Here is a 16,789-nt window from a genome sequence, read left to right on the forward strand (position 1 = left end):
TGTGTGCATGTGTAAAGAAAGAGGATCTGCCCTCCTCATGCCCCCACCGTAAGAGCATCTGCAGCCTGTGCTCAGGCTCAGAAGGGAGGGGGGCAGGAGGTGAGGGAAGAAAAGCGCCGGTTTCTATTCATGTCATGGCGCCTTTCAGTGGCAGAAGATGGATTTATCTCTCTCATTTCTTGTTTCTGTTTTTCTTAACCTTTTAGGTCAGATTGCAGGGGGCCATTCGCGAGACACCGTCACGTGACCCCTGCTGCCAAATGGTCTTCCGGCTGTGGTTCTCAACAAGGGCCGGAGCTAAAGAAGACATTGCCGCATTTCTAAGACATGCAGAAGACAACATACTACGACAACTCAACTCTTTTTGGTGGTTACGCGTCTTATCAGGTGCAGGGAGCAGCAACTGCGCCTGCTAATGGATTTGAGGACTATGAAGTCCCAGGCTCTCATCATCAGCCCGCCTACCAGTCGGCAACCCATCTGGATGTTGACTCTTACCACAGATCTGCGTGCTCTTTGCAGACACTGGGAGGTGGCGGTGGGCTCCACCAGCAGCAACAGCTAGAAAAAAACAAGGAGCAGAATGCCAGCTACGTGAGGCCCACCCTGCCTCCTGAGCACCACATTGGCTCCCAAGTGTCGCCGCCGGCGGCCCCCAATCCAAGCGATAGTAGTACCGTGGCTCAGCAGCCAGGGGGCAGCGCTAGCGCCTCGTCAGTCTCCAAATCAGGCCCCAATAGGTCATCAAATTCTTCCTCCTCTACGTCATCCTCTACTTCCTCCTCCTCTTCGTTGCCCTCCAACCCAGCGTTGGCTAAGCAGATATTTCCCTGGATGAAAGAGTCGCGCCAGGCAACCAAGCAGAAAAATTGTTCACCCAGCAACAACTCGGGCAACGGTGTGTTTAACTTATCCTTTTTACACTCCACCAAGCTATAAACCAACGAATTGGTTATCTTCTATCCCAATACTACTTTCATTATACCTCCTAAAATGTCACTCAGCTACTTTTTTTTCCTCCCATTTCACCTCCTTTACCACATTTCCTTTTGATTCTTTAATGCTATATCAACTCTAATAACAGATTCTAACATGTTTGGAATATGAACATAATTTATCACCGTATGAATTTTATTTACAAATATCATACATTTGTTGTTTTGCACGAGCATGTTAACATGTTAATCAAAACGCTCCTGAAATATGTCCCCCTCTTGCATTCAGCATTATCATTCAAGTAATTCGGTAATTAAATAAACTACATGTAAATTTAAGCCACCTCTACACAATTTGCGCCTATATTCATTCTGTTGCACCTGTTGTTGCTGCAGGGGATTTGTCTTTCTGGCCAAGATGTAATTTAGCTGCCCACAGCGAGTTACAGGGCTTTTGTCACTTAATAACTGCCACTGTTATTAAATAGTGACAACTAACATAAGAGAATACTATACTCTGTCTGCATAGTATCCATATAAAAATGCAGCAAAAATTAAACGCAAGTAAGATGACTTTTACAATTGAGTACAGCACATGACTCTCGTAGACTCACATTGAGTAAGAACAAGCACACAGGGGAAAAAAAAACAGCACAGTTAATGAGTAACTGAATTTAGTTTTTAGATCAGAGCATGAAAGTCAGCTCCACAAAACAGGAATGAGAAAACATTAATGGGATGACTTAAAAGTTGGACATATGCATGCACCTTTAGAACAAAACATGAAAGCAGCTAGTCAATGTCACATTTGAGCAGGGGTAGGCATTTCCGGTCCTAGAGAGAGAGCTTTTATACTGCATGTACTGTCAAATTAATCTACAGCGAAACCTGCATGTGCAAAAAAAAAACCCCATTGTGAAAAAAAACATGCATTGAAGCCTTTCCCTCTTCCCCCCTGTTGTATAATATGATTTTTCTTTTCTGCATTTGCGTTGCACAGAAATTCACTACGGTGAAAACAAACCTGCAGGAAAAGTCTAGCTTGGTTTATACTTAATGCATTAGCGCACGTCTTGCAGCTTTTTATACTCCCGAGTGTCTTTCCCCCAGCAGTCAGACCATATTCTCCCATACTATAGGTGGCAGTACCATTTTACGATTTTACAGCATACAAAAAATACTACTCTATAACAGAGGTAGAAAATCCCAGTCAATTCAAACGATCTAAACAGATTTCTCATCTTTCCCCATTGTGGTGCTCGCCAGAAATTGTTTACAGTAGTTAGATCACGCTGTTCCTTTACAGACGAATCAAATTTTTTTTTGTTTGTTTTTGTTTATTAGTTTTTTTGGCCAACTTTTATAAACAATAGTTCTTCCACCATGATGTATGTCTTAAAAAAATTCCGAAAGATTTGTGTTGCGGAATATCTGTTCCGCCTGGACTCTGCGCAGAGGGGTGTGGTTGCAGAAATAACCTCATTTTGATGTGTGGGATCTTAAACCAAGCCAACACTTTAAGACAGGATCAAAGTAATGAAGATGAAAGCTGGATGAAGCAAAGTAAAAGACATTATGCAAGAAATTGTTTTAAGTATGAAAATGAACGCGTATGGCAGATTTGGCTATTTCTTTCTTTTTTTTTATCTTAGATGAGATGAGATGAGATGAGATGAGATTAGATTAGATTTGTCATTACACATGTATAAATACAGGTAACAAAATGTAGTTCTTTTCTTCACTGTTGGATGGTTTTGTTTTTAACTTCAGTCAGATTGCAGTTTGCACAACACAATCTACGAGATGGATTTGCGATAGTGAAAAGTCCCCCGTTGTGAAAAATCTCTGGCTACAAATATGATTCCGTTGTAGAGCGGTACTACTGTGTTCGACGTCTCCCTTCTATAACACCTGATTCAAATGATAAGGTTTGTTAACAGGTGCCTGCAGAGCTTGCTGATGAGCTGATTATTTGAATCAGGTGTGATGTGGGAGCGAGACATGAAAAACATGCAGGTATACAGCTCTCGAGGAACGGGGTTGCCTAACCCTGCATTAGACAAAGAGTGGCTCAATTCATGCAGCATTTTGCCTTCCGTGTTGAGTGGCATGTCCACTTCCAGTCGGGCCAGGTTTGTCCAAGTTCACTCACTATTCTAGAATTAGTGTTCTTATATATCTCGCTATCCTTTTCTGACACTGTAAGTGTGTGGTACCTTTACTGTGCAGTAATGCACCTGATTATCAGTACACTATGTAGATGGAACTTTTCAAACATACTGTAGACGTGTTCATTGAGATTGCACTTTATAATCAATTGGGCTGATCCAGTGCGCTTTATAGTTTGAAAAATACGTTAACATAAATCAGTGCTTTTCAAATATTGGGGCGGGCCGCCCGGGGAAGGCATGAGGTGATGCTAGCAGAAGTGCAAATGACCCCAGGGAAAAGGCTTTGTTTTTGTCACGTCAAGTGTAATTGCAAGAAAATAAGATTTATTTTTTTTTTTTTTTTTACATTTTCAGGCACTTTGATGCACTTGTTTTTTTTCTTCTGTTTTAGACTAAGCTGTAATGCATATAAATGCTGTAAAAATGGACAGTTAAAAGGATACAGGTTTAGGTAAACTTATACATTTTTTATAGATAATAATCTTATTTATAGTTGGTGCATCGCATGGGGGGGACACGAAAAGTTTTCTCTTTCCTGGGGGGGCTTGGCAAAATTTAATTAACTGAGAAGCCTTAGTCTGATCCATCCATCCATTTTCTATAGCCGCTTATCCTCACAAGGGTTGCTGGTGCCGATTCCAGCTGACTTCGAGCAGTAGGTGTGGGACACTCTGAACTGGTTTCTAGCCAATTGCAGGGCCCACAGAGACAAAACCATCTATGCATCCAATCACACCTAAGGAAAATTTAGTATGTCCAATACACATCCCATGCATGTTTTTGGAGTGTGGGAGAAGGCCGGAGTGCATCAAGGGAACCCACCCAGGCTCGGGGAGAACATGAAAACTACTCTTAAGAAGGTGGATTTGAACTCGGGTCCCTAAACTGTGAGGCGGACGTGCTAACCACTGCTCTGCCGAACCGCGTACTTTATAGTACCAACATTTGTTTGAATATTTTCATAGGTAAAATAAGTGCTGTTTATATTACATGGGTAGTGTCACTCCGATGGGGGCAGTAATGTTTCTTTTAGCTACGGAAAGCGAAGGAGTAAAACGTTCGCTGTTGTAAATCAAATCACATTTTGGATGTCAGCTTAAATCTTGTGTGCAGCTCACTTTGTTTCTGATTTGTACGTCAATCTCAAATAAAAACAAAAAATTAAATAGATGGTTTGTTTACCAATCGTAAATAAAAGGAGAAGGAAAAGAAGGGGGCGTGGTGGGGGTTGATTTATGACGATTATTTTGAGAGTCACAATGATGAGTTAGTCTACACATTTAAGTTCACCCACCAAACACAAAAGAAAACGCCAGCAAAAACATCACAATACAAGAAGAATTTACCTAGACTGTGGCTTTCCGATACCGCAGATGGCAAGCTGCATGCGTTGCGTTGTTGCCTCTTGTCAATTCTTGTGTGCTAGGATAGCTGTCCCGCTGTTGTGTTTTCATTTTCTTCATGCACAAGCCTTGGGTAACTAAATAGTTTTGACATATTTCCCAAGGTTTTGGAGGTTCAACGCTATCATGCAATAAAACCAAGGGCCAATTGTATTTGTATTCACTCACACGCTCGCTCGCCTTATGCTTCCGAAGTATTAGTCTCTCTGTGACACCATAGTATGCATGCTGCATTCACCAGACATCGTAACGATAATCTGGTTTAATATCCAAAGAGTTTGAATAGGTCGAAATATGAAGATGTTACAAAGTAAAATAGCCCAAATTTGAACTTCTAAATTTTGTTGCTGGGATAGGCATCAGCAAACCAGCAACCCTAGTGAGGATTAGCAGCTTGAGAAAATGGATGGATGCAATGGACGGATCCGGACGACTTCTGTTTCAATTTGTGTCACTTTATGTTCATTTTTGGACATTCCTGGGTGCTTTCTTTTCAATGTGTGTATTTTCTTGTTTTTTTTTTTTGTTTTGTTTTGTTTTTGTTTTTTTTTTGGGGGGGGGGGGTAATCCCTAGTGTCTCCTGTTTTGGGGCACTTCCTGTTCCTTTTTTTTAACCACTTCTGTATCACTTTCTGTGCAATATGGGTAATGTACTGTTCATTACGGGGCATTTCCAAGTCACCTTTTTTTCAAGTTTTTCAATTTGTGATACTTATCGTCACTTCCTGTTCATTTGGTCTTTCCTTGGGGGCCACTTCTTGCTCAAATGGGGTTACTTCCTGTTGATTTTAGGGTACTTCTTGGTCACTTCCTGTTAAGGTTGAGTCACTTTCTGTTGTTTCTGAGGCTTCTGGGTCTGACTTCTGGATCACCATTCCTGGTCATTTGAGGTCACTTTGCATTGATTTTTGTCTCCTTGGGCCCACTTCTTGTTCAAATTGGCTACTTTGTGTTTATTTTGGGTACTTCTGAGTCACTAGCTGTTTGATTTGGGATACTTCCTGTTCATTTTTGAAGCACTTCTGTGTTATATTCTGTGCAATGTGGGTCATTTAACTTTTTCTTCTTTAAAGGGGGTTTCTTCCTGTTGATTTTTTTGGCACTTCTGGGTTACTTCCTGTTAAAGTTGGATCACTTCCTAATTATTCTGGAGACCTGCTGAGCCAATACCTGTTCAATTTGGGGCACATCTGGGTCATTTTCTGTTCGTTCAATCACTCCCTGTTGAATCAGGTCAACTTATGGGTCACTTCCTGTTCATTTTGTGTCATTTCTTGTTGAAGTTTAGGCAAATCAAGTTACTTCCTCTTCATATTTGGTCCTCTTGGTTGTGCGGCACTTTGAGGTCACTTCCTGTTCAATTTACATCACTTTCTTTAATTGTTAAGGCTTCTTTTGGCCATTTCCTGTTGAATATGGGTCACTTCTGAGTCATTAACTGTTGATTTTGGGTCAGTTGCTTTAGTGACATCGTCTCCAGCAGGAGGAGGCCCTGGGTTAGGGACATAAACAACACAATTCTCCATTGAGATGTGCAGGACGCATTCTAACCATATGCCCCAGCCACCTCACTTAGCTCCTCTCAACGTGGATGAGCAGCGGCTCGAGTTTCACCCAGATGACTGAACTTGTCCCCCTACTTGTAAAGGAGAGCTCATACACCCTTCGAAGGAAACCTGTTTTGACTGCTTGTATGTGACACCTTGTTCTTTCGGTCACGACCCAAAGCTTGTGACAATAGGTAATGGTAGAGCCTAGATTAGCTCTGTAAATCTTGAGCCACACATTTGGCCTTAGCTTCCTCTTCATGATCACAGACCGATAGCATCAGAGCAAATACTGCACCAATCTGGATGTCACTCCTGCGCTATGCTGCCCATATTTGTTAACAAGGCCTTAAGAAACTTGTACTCATCCACTTGGAGCAGGACTACTTCCCTGACCACAGAGACGGCACTCAAACCTTTGCCAACTGAGAAGATTAGTCTCCGATATTCAGCTGTTGATCTTCATCCCAACCGCTTCACACTTGCTTAAGATTTGCTCTATTTAGAGTCGGAGATCAGGGTTTGACAAAGCCAAAAGCACCACTTGTCCACAATAAGGAGAGCTGCAAAAACAAAGCGGACCTCTCAACGCTTTGGCTGTGCCTCGAAAGTCTGTCGATAAAAGTAATGAAATCTGTGACAAAAGGCAGCCTTGGCAGAGTTATACCATCACTGGAAATAACTCCGACTGACTGTCAACAATACAGACCGAACTCAAACTCAATACTCCAAATCCCGAAAAATATCCCGAGACATTCACCAACATAACCCCGAGAGGCACGAATTATTGAAGAATGCATAACACATATAGCCTGACTGGACGAACTGCACCCTTGAGAATCCTGTCAAGAGTGGAGAGCTGGTCCGTTGTTTCACGCCCTGGAAAAAAAAAAAAAAAAACTTCTCTTCATAAATCTGAGGTTAGACTCCCGGATGGACCCTCCTTTCCTGCACTCCTGAATACATCTTACATGGGACGCTGATAAGTGTGTTCCCTCAATAATTGAAACAACCCTTTGGTTCCCTTTCTTAAAATGTGGGGGTACACACCACACCATATTCCATTTTGCCGGCTGATTTACATCAGTTGCCCCCAGAGTTCCATGGACCAAAAAGTAGGACTCCTTATTCAGCTTGACGGCATCGGGTTTGAAGATTGCCTCCATGACAGGCACCAACCATCTTATGGCCAAATCTGATCAGCTATCTCAATGAAGAACATGATCTCCATTTGCTCAAAGTCTCCGACCTCCGATACGTGGAATAAATTCTTCTCTAAGTCGGAGTTGAAATCATTCTGACAGAGGACTCTGTAGGAAGCTCCCAGTCGACCCTCACAGTATGGGTTCCAAGCCAAGGAGCACATCCCCTGCACCTCTTATCGTGGGCAGCTCCAGAGTGGAAGAGAGTCGACCTTCTCTCAAGAGAACTGGTAGCAGAACCCAAGCTATGTTTGGAGGCGAGCCTGACTATGTCTAGTCTGAACTTTTCTGCCCTACGCACAAGCTCAGACTTTTTCCCTGGCAAAGGGGTTAGATTCCATGTTCTTAGAGCAAGTTTCTGTAGCCAAAGATTGGAACGCCAAGGTACCTGAACAAGGCAGTCAAACTCGAACCCCCTCCAACAGGTAGTGAGCCCATGGAAAGACACAGTGCGAAGTGAACAACTAAATATTTTAAACACAAATGTCTCTACTTTGGCATGTTCAAAGCAACATGATAAAATGTAATTTAGCACATTAGTGTATTGGTGCTCCCACTCCTTCCCAACGCACACACACGCAATTGAGTCACCTCATCTCATAATGTTCCCATAGAATATGGATGAAAACTTAAATAAAACCTTTATTTATTATATTCTACAAAATGTGAAGTTTGTTGTGGGCCTCTTGGTTTGTAAGAGGGTGTATTTTAGATATTTTGTTTTATTATTTGTAAATAAGTAGTTGAGTTGAATTATTAGTTTTGTTGAACATACAACCATGGCTGTTCTAACAGTGACTTGTACTGTAAATCATGTTGCTCAATTCTACAGCCTACGAAAATGATCCGATTAAAGCCATGTGACAGTGCCACACATGACCATGTATTTGATAGCTTCCTTACAGTCACCTAAAGATAACTGGTGCAATTATTTGAAACTTGAAATTGATCTTGAAACAGTTTATCATTCATTAGCTTGTCTGTTGTCGCTTTCTTTCATCTTTTTTTTCAACCTCAATCATACATTTATTGCCCTGTTTAAGATTCTGCTAAGAACTTTTTTTTTTTTTCTCTCTCAGCAGGATCAGGTGGAAGTGAGATTGGTGACAGTGGAGAAAAAAGTCCTACTGGCGGGTCATCAGCATCATCTAAGCGAGCGCGCACAGCGTACACAAGCGGTCAACTTGTAGAACTGGAGAAGGAGTTTCATTTCAATCGATACCTGTGCCGTCCACGACGTGTGGAGATGGCCAATCTACTCAATCTTTCTGAGCGCCAGATCAAGATTTGGTTCCAGAACCGACGCATGAAGTACAAAAAGGACCAGAAGTCCAAGGGATTAAGTTCCAGCTCAGGAGGGCCTTCACCAACTAGCTCACCGCCTCTGCCCATGCAATCGTCTGCCAGTTATCTCAACACTATTCACCCAATTGTTGGGGGAGGTGGGGGAGGAGGCTCAGCCTATGATGCCCCATCTCCTCCATCCTTTGGCAAAACTCACCAAGGAGTTTCTTACTCCATGTCCACTGCCTACTCCAATCTCCCAATGAAGGGCTGCCCTCCACAACAGAAGTATTGTCACCAAGATCAAGACTATGCTGAGCCACATCCTCACCACGGCCTTGTACAGGCCAACAGTACCAGCTTTGGAACTCCAACTAACATGCAAGCCAGTCCAGTGTATGTGGGGGGTGGCAGCTATGTGGACCCCATGCCTGGATCTGGGTCCTCCATGTATGGCCTAAATCACCTTGGCCCCGCAGCATCCCATCACCAAACCATTGAATTCAATGGTACAGGGTCCATGTCAGCTGGAAACCAGCATCATGTGAGTGGAGGGGTACCTCCAGGTCCCTGCGACCCGCCCACTCATGCAACGTACACAGAGCTCTCGGCACACCATACCTTGACTCAGGGCAGAATCCAAGAAGCACCCAAGCTCACTCACCTGTAGCATGGGAAATAAAAGAAAGACCACACAGAACAAGTCACTCACAAGCAACCCACTAACAGGTTGAACTAACAATTGGGGACTCACAAAAAAAGGAATGGCATGAGGGTTAGAAGAGAGACAGAGGGGAGCAATTCAGTGATTTATGCCTTAAAGTGTACCTCCGGTGCGAAAATGCGATTCAAACGTAGTTTGGTTACTCTGGCTTTATTAGAGCATCTTATATTATGTACCTAAGTAATACATAATGAATGGCAAAACTGAGAAGGGGTGACAGAAAAGACACTGCGTGCCATGCTAAGATAACCTAGGTAGCGCGTTTAGGAACATAAGGTCTTGGGCTGAGAAATAGAAGGGTGGGGTTTGGATGATCTGCGATCAATTTAAAGAACCACGTTAAAATGGATAATATCCAGCTTTGAACAGCAAAATAACAGGGCAATGTCTGGATTATATTTCACCAAACGAACGGTATTCTCTGCTGTCAAAAACCTCACTGGTCATATAGCTGATCAGGAGAGGCATGCAGCCACTGATGTTTGGAGGTGACATATGCTGGTAAATCAGCTTTTAAAGTTCAGCATTTTATTACATTTTCTTGAATTTTATCCAGTGCACAAAAGCCCTCAATATGAATAGCAAAAGACCTAGAAGCTCTCCATTCCAGCGCGGCATTTTCTTTGTCTGACAAAGAAATTCATGTCGTCCCATTTCTTCTTGACCTTTGTCTGAATACAATGTTCCCTTGCAACCCTTCACTTAATCTTTCATGCCCTCAGTGCTTTGCTTTTATTAAAATTAATTATTTTTTTTTTTTTTTTTTACTTAAAAAAAAAAAAAAAGCTATACTGCGGAGAGATGTGCTGTGGAGGTTTCCTGCATGCCAAAAAGACGAATTGATGAATTTCACATGCCATGGGCACTCCTCGGACCTCAACCTTGAGTGGAGTCTGTAACTGACCAAACATAACTGGCCAGCCAATCCGTCAATCAGCCCAGGGACACTCCCAGCGTGACATCGACCAATGAGGCAAAGAGTGGATTACAACATCTGGGCAGGATCAGATTACAACTCCTGCCCTCATTGGTCAATGTCACACGAGGAGAAAAACTTGCATCTTGTAGGAGGGCCCGTGAGCTGCTTGACTGATTGACTGTCCAGTTAAGCTGTTGACCGTCGATGACAGTGCTAGGAGCAGTCTCCGAATGAAAATAGAGAGCAGTGAGGATGAGAGATAGCACCTTAGAGTGCTTTTGTAACATATTGGAATTCCAAGTTTAAACTCTGATCCCTCATTATTATGTTTGGTGAGGTATGGCTCCACTCTAGGTCGATGTACGAGGGCAGCTACGGCACTCTGTGTTCCCTGACGATGACCAAGGGATGGAAACAAGAAGGGATAACAGTATTTACTGTTTATGGTTTAATAAATAAAGAGTAAATATATGCACTGTAGTAACCTTTGTCTCAAACATGTAAAGTATAAATTTCACATTTCCAAAATTCTGATACCCACATATACATGCATAAAAATTCCTGGGAGGGGTCGGAGGGGAGGAGAGGGTCCTACTTCAGGGATTTCAATTTTCGCAGGGGGGGGTTTCGGTCCTCATTAACCGCGAAAAACAAAGGAACTATGTACTCCAGTTTAGCAATGGCAACAATGATGTGACATATGACTCAGTGAGGCAAAGAATGGCCCTGTCAATGACTTGACATCACATCCGTTCCCAAAATGGCCTTTAAAAAAATCTAGCCTGATTTTGTGCAAACAGTTTTGGCAAATTCAGGACAATTAAGACACAAAAATCGGAGCATCAAGACCTCAATTTGGGATCTCGGGATGTACACTTTAAGGCTACTTTGAAGAAGAATCAATATTTTGGCACAGTTAATATGTCAATGTATTTTCTTTAGCAAAGCATTTAGTTTGAACACGTATTCATAAATTTCAAACACAAAACTCAAACTGTAACACTTGTCTTAAAAAAAAATTAGCCCCAGATACTCAGATTGGCCCCAGTTACTCATGACCACAATGACAGCAAGAATAGATGAAAATCAAGAGAAATATTTTATCTCCAATCTTGCAAGCACACATATAATTTAATGACAATATGACAACCTATGAAAGAAAAATTTCCCTTCCAATCCATCCAAGCCTTTGCTAAAAGCTTTGATATTCAAACCTCATTGGTTCATTGACTTGACTCTACAGCTCTCACATGAGCAAAGGATATACCACATGTTAATATTTTTGGGTAATAACAGACAGAGAGCTCATTTATATAATACACACCACATTTCAAAGACCCATATCCAAAACAGGTCTTCCAGATGAAATAGTAGAGCACTGAATGGGAAGTTACTGAGGTGAGTAGATTAATGACAGTGAGGTTTTCTTCCCCTTCAGGCAATACATGTTGTCATCTGAGCTCTTGGAGCGAGGAAAGACTAGCTGGCAGTCTTCACTCTCATCTGTCCAGTAAGTGCATAAAAACGCTGATTCGCGATCCTCTGTCTCTTATCACCTCCTGCCATAAATACCTCTGTGGATCCAGAAGGAACTAACCCATTGCGTTCAATATGTCACAACAGCACATGCCCTTTGACGGCAGAAGCAATTTTCTATGATTCAATTTATGCATCTGTACAAAAACCTAACACCCACAATCACTTCTTCTCCCACTCCAAATGTGTCTGGAAAGTTTCAAGGATACAGATTGCAGAAGATGACACATGCAACGTCTTGCTAAAACGTAAGACTACTACCCTTTGTGCATACAGCAATACTAAGCTAGTTTCCTATTGTTGATAAATGCACAGTCAGGAAACACCAGCTGCTGACATTATTAGAATGTTTGTTTATTACTTTCTTTCAGCACATCATCGATACAGGGTACAGAGTTGAAAATGCTTTTACTTTATTCTCATGCCAATTTTCTCAAATTGAAGAAAGTGTTGGCATAAATAGGTGGGCATCATTCTTCTCTTTATATATATATATATATATATATATATATATATATATATATATATATATATATATATATATATATATATATATATATATATATATATATATATATATATATATATATATATATATATATATATATATATATATATATATATATATAAACTTTTTCCGCACATTGCTTGACTTTTTAAACGGAAACAGGGTACAGGGTATATATTTGAATTTAAATGTGAGTATCAGAAAATATAGATACACAAAAATGGGTTTGTTTGTTTGTTCTAAGCATCAGTAAGAGGAGTTTGAGGTATTGCCAAAACACCAAGAAACCGTTTCAAAAATAATTTGGTGTGCCAGGCCATTCTACACTCCATGATGTTCTGGAAATATATTCTTTTGTTTTTTAAAATTGTGATTTACACAAATGATTTTTACATTTCGGCATAAGTGTTGCACTTAGACTTTACATTTTTAACGTGAAAGTAAAAGAAAACTTATTTTGAAGGGAAGCTCTCCAATCAGAATCTTTCGCACTTGTGCATTGAAGTGAACATTCATATAAAATATTTGTTACCACCAGTTTAAAAGACTTCTTTCTCTGTATTGTCATTATTTATCCATCATGTATTTATATTGAAAGAAAATACTGTAATTTTCTAGCATTTAGCTGTTATAAAAGAAAAAAGCAGCATTGTGTTTCTTCTATGTCAATTGTACTGAAGTTACATTTTTAGTTCTTGTATTTTGATAGGGAATAACTCCATGTAAGTTCCTACAGTGACCCTTGTACGTAAATGTCTTGTCACGTACAACATGTACTGGGAATTGGCAAAGATGAGGATTGGTAGCTCATAAATGCATACTGTAGAATTTTGACAACATAATAGATGTGTATGGGAGGGTGTGGGGGATTTTGGAGAACAATGACTTCATTATTTGCGCTTTAGCAACTTTTTATTTGTTTATAGAATTGTCTGTCCGCCAATTCCTTAATAAAATCTTTCTTTATTCAGAATTTCATTCAATTGTCAACATCCTCTCGACCAGAATATTTGAATTGCAAGCTTTTAAGTGAAAGTATTGTATGACTATCCACCATTTCACAAAGTTTTCTAAAAACCGTATGACAGGTTTTTAATACGGTAGGAAATGCTGGTATAGCAGCTGATCATTGGCAAGAGTTGAAGACAGGTACATACTACTACTATTACCACTACTACTACTACTACTACTACTACAAATACTACTACTGCCACTATGATTACTACTATTACTATGACTACTAAAAATTAAAATAATAATAATAATAATAATAATAATAATAATAATAATAATAATAATAATAATAATAATAATAATAATAATAAGGCTACCCAGTCATAGGAGTGTGATTCTTTGATTATCTCACAGTTTGATTTGTTTTGGATTTTGGGGTCCAACATTTCATTAGAATTGATTTTTGATTCTTCATGATTTCCGATTCAAAACAATTTGATTGAATTCATTTCAAAATCATTTCTGGTTCAACCTATTGATATGGAGGAAAAAGATCATACTACTTCCGTCTGTTTTGCCAGACAGAATAATACAAGGAGGTAAATTAATACATTTTAAAAAAGGTAGAACAAGAAACATTGTCATTTTACGGAAAATAGTGTCAAGATTTTATTTGAAAAACTGTTGCACAAATGAAAACTATTTGTCAGTATGTTTATGACAAAGAAGATATGAAAATCAACTTTTTAAAGTGAGCAGCTCAATTGAGATTATGGGCAAAGCATGAAACGTGTATTATTTGTAAGCATTTATTGTCACAATCCACAAATTGGTCACAGTCAAACTCTAATTGTTAGCAACAGAGTGAAATATTGCATTTACATTCACGGCCGTGTGGCTTTCGCACATCACATGAGTCTGCAAAACGCAGCAAGACGGCGTTGCTCTCAATGTCCATGCATCACATGTTAGACCTGCTGGTCAAGGCACTGATGATTTCTTTTTGCAATCTCTTGATAAAGCTGTAGCACAGTTGTTTCAGTTGAAAAACCTTTGGGATGGTATAGCATACCTTAGTGCTGCTTCCACTACACTGTAAGAGCGTAAATCTTTGTCTTTAATGAGGGATTGAATTTATTCCATCTTTGTTTTTGTGTGTCCTTCCACAACGGTGACATGATGATATAGTACGCAATTTGACGTAGTTATAAGAAAGATGGCAGGAAGAAGATTTCTTTTTACATTGTTTTCTTTTAAAATATCATTTTGTCGACAATTTAAATTGATTCTGAATGGTAATTAATGGGATTCATTCATATAAGAGTCAATTTTTGGACAGACACACACACACAAAATAAAAATAACAACAACAACAATAATAATAATAGTAGCGTAGCACACTGGCAGACTGGTTAACCTGTCTGCCTTACAGAACAGAATTTGTGGGTTGTCTTCCACCTCTGTTATTATTATTATTATTATTATTATTGTTGTTGTTGTTGTTGTTGTTGTTTAGTTATTATTAGTCTCAACACGGTACAGTGGCGCCTCTACTTACGAACGTCTCTTGTTACGGAAAAATTCAGTTTACGAAATTCTTTGGCAGGAAAAATATTTTCTCTAGTAAGGATAGACAATTGAAGATACAAAAGGCAACATTGTTGGCATGAAATATGAGACATCAGACACCAGCGCTCGCACCAACATGACTGCTATGTAATATTTCAATAAAACCCATGATGTTTATTTGTGACAGTATGGCTAACATTGTACATATTAACATAAAAACACATATTTAACATTCCATTTTGTGATGTCGCATTTGATGTTCACGTTGTTTGCATATTTTTAGGTCTTTAGCAATGACATCACACAGGAAGCCCTTCACATGACCCCAAACTACACTTAGGTAAACATGTATGCTCAAAATAATAAAAAAAATATATATATATTTTTTTTTTTTTTTGCTCCTTTGGACTTGTAAATGATTCCTGGATCATTTACAAGTACAATCCTGGAAATGTAAAATAAAGAACTACAAATTAAACATCCTAAAAGAACATTCTCGAAGCAAACAAGTGAACTGCATTCATATTGTCAACTGTTACAATTAATAGTATTCATTTAAAGGGTTTAGTAGCATTTTTTTTACTATTCTGTACAATTATATTTTTCGACTATGTTGCCCTAATGTAATCCTAAAATGTATTTGTTACCCTTTTTGATGCATTTTTATTATGTAAAAATATTCATAATATTTGGGGCTTGGAATGATTAGGTATTATATGTAAAAAGCAGCACTACTTATCAAAGATTCATGTTTCAAAATTACTTCTGGAAGGAATTACTTTAGCAAGCAGAAGTACTACCGTGGCAAATTCCACTAATTTTTAGTCATTTTCTGGGGTTGCCATATTTTCCTCGTGACGTTGATACTATGGTTCGGTAAAGGTTAATCACAGCTAATCTTGCAAAAGTCAGATTGCCAAATTTAGAAAATGGTGAGTTGTGATTGGCCTGGGCAACCCCAATGCCATTTTCAGATGACAGCAAGAGCAAAATGGCCCTAGCATTGCTGGATAATAATGAGTGGATTTGGTTCCTAATTCATACCCAGCAAATCCAAAAATAATCAGGACCGTGGAGTGAGAAGAACATATTATTGTGAAGAATTCAGCTACTGTAGCATGGCGGATCACTGACAGTTACCTACCACCAGGAATGTGTCCATATATGTATTTTTTTGTCCAATGATATAAAATTAAACACAATCATATTATTTGTTTTACATGTAACAGTTGCATGATTTATATTATGTATTATACTGTGCCATAATTGGTTTTAATATTTCTTGGCACAGCAGCTTTTGACATTTATCATCAATTTGTTTTGAAAAGCACACAGTTAGTTGATGCACCAGATAATGTGACATTCGAAAGAAAAAAATGAAAAAAACACCAAAACAGATTTGTTTTCTTCCCTGACCATCCTAATTCACTATTAGGCTTGTCGGTTTGGTTAAATATCCTCTGGTCTTCCAAAGAGTAGTTCTGTCTCCTCTGTTTGAAAAGCTCTGCACGCTATGGCGCGATCACGTGGCCTGGAGTTTCACGCCAGCTCCCATTATGTCCCTCTCCCTGTCTTGTCCCCCATTTCTGAGAACCCCACTTGAGACATAAATCAGCCTGCCATAAATAAGGGCCGTACGTCCCTTTACATTTTCGTCGGACTAACCGACAATAAAAACACCAATAAGAAGAGATTAGATCTAATTTATTACCTCATAAAAACAGACAGAACTTGGCTTCAGCTGCACAGTCCTTGCTGGAAACCAAGGCGATCTGAGCCCGCCAGCGTGCGCCAACGCGGGTACATCTCATGTCACACGAGCCTGGAGAGCTTCCATATAGACCTACTTTTTTTAAATTCACTAACAACATGAAGGGCTTCAGCAGAAATACATAAACTACAGTAAAGCTTAAACATCTGAGGTAAATATTTTTTTCACTATATATGAAACTTTGTTATAATCACAGGAACATTTTAAGCTAATTTGTGTCATCACTGTCGGTTTGATAATAATAATAATAATAATAATAATAATAA

General features: G+C 39.5%; 1 protein-coding gene across 4 annotated transcripts in view; it reads left to right on the forward strand.

Annotated features, from left to right (window-relative positions):
• Nucleotides 1-12,212, forward strand: part of hoxb3a (homeobox B3a) — a 40,806-nt gene extending 28,594 nt beyond the window's left edge. For 2 of the 4 annotated variants that reach the window (XM_088436908.1, XM_088436907.1), the window contains exons 2-3: nt 207-898; nt 8,338-12,212. In XM_088436908.1, the coding sequence (XP_088293034.1) occupies nt 328-898; nt 8,338-9,212 (1,446 nt within the window). In that variant the 5' untranslated portion in view covers nt 207-327 and the 3' untranslated portion in view covers nt 9,213-12,212. The remainder of the gene's footprint in view (nt 1-206; nt 899-8,337) is intronic. The other 2 variants (XM_088436910.1, XM_088436909.1) reach the window with 2 other exon arrangements.
• The last annotated feature ends 4,577 nt before the right edge of the window (nt 12,213-16,789 follow it).

Source organism: Hippichthys cyanospilos, chromosome 16 (assembly GCF_059441005.1).
Source record: "Hippichthys cyanospilos isolate Australia breed blue-spotted pipefish chromosome 16, RoL_Hcya_1.0, whole genome shotgun sequence".
In the NCBI taxonomy this organism is placed as follows: Eukaryota; Metazoa; Chordata; class Actinopteri; order Syngnathiformes; family Syngnathidae; genus Hippichthys; species Hippichthys cyanospilos.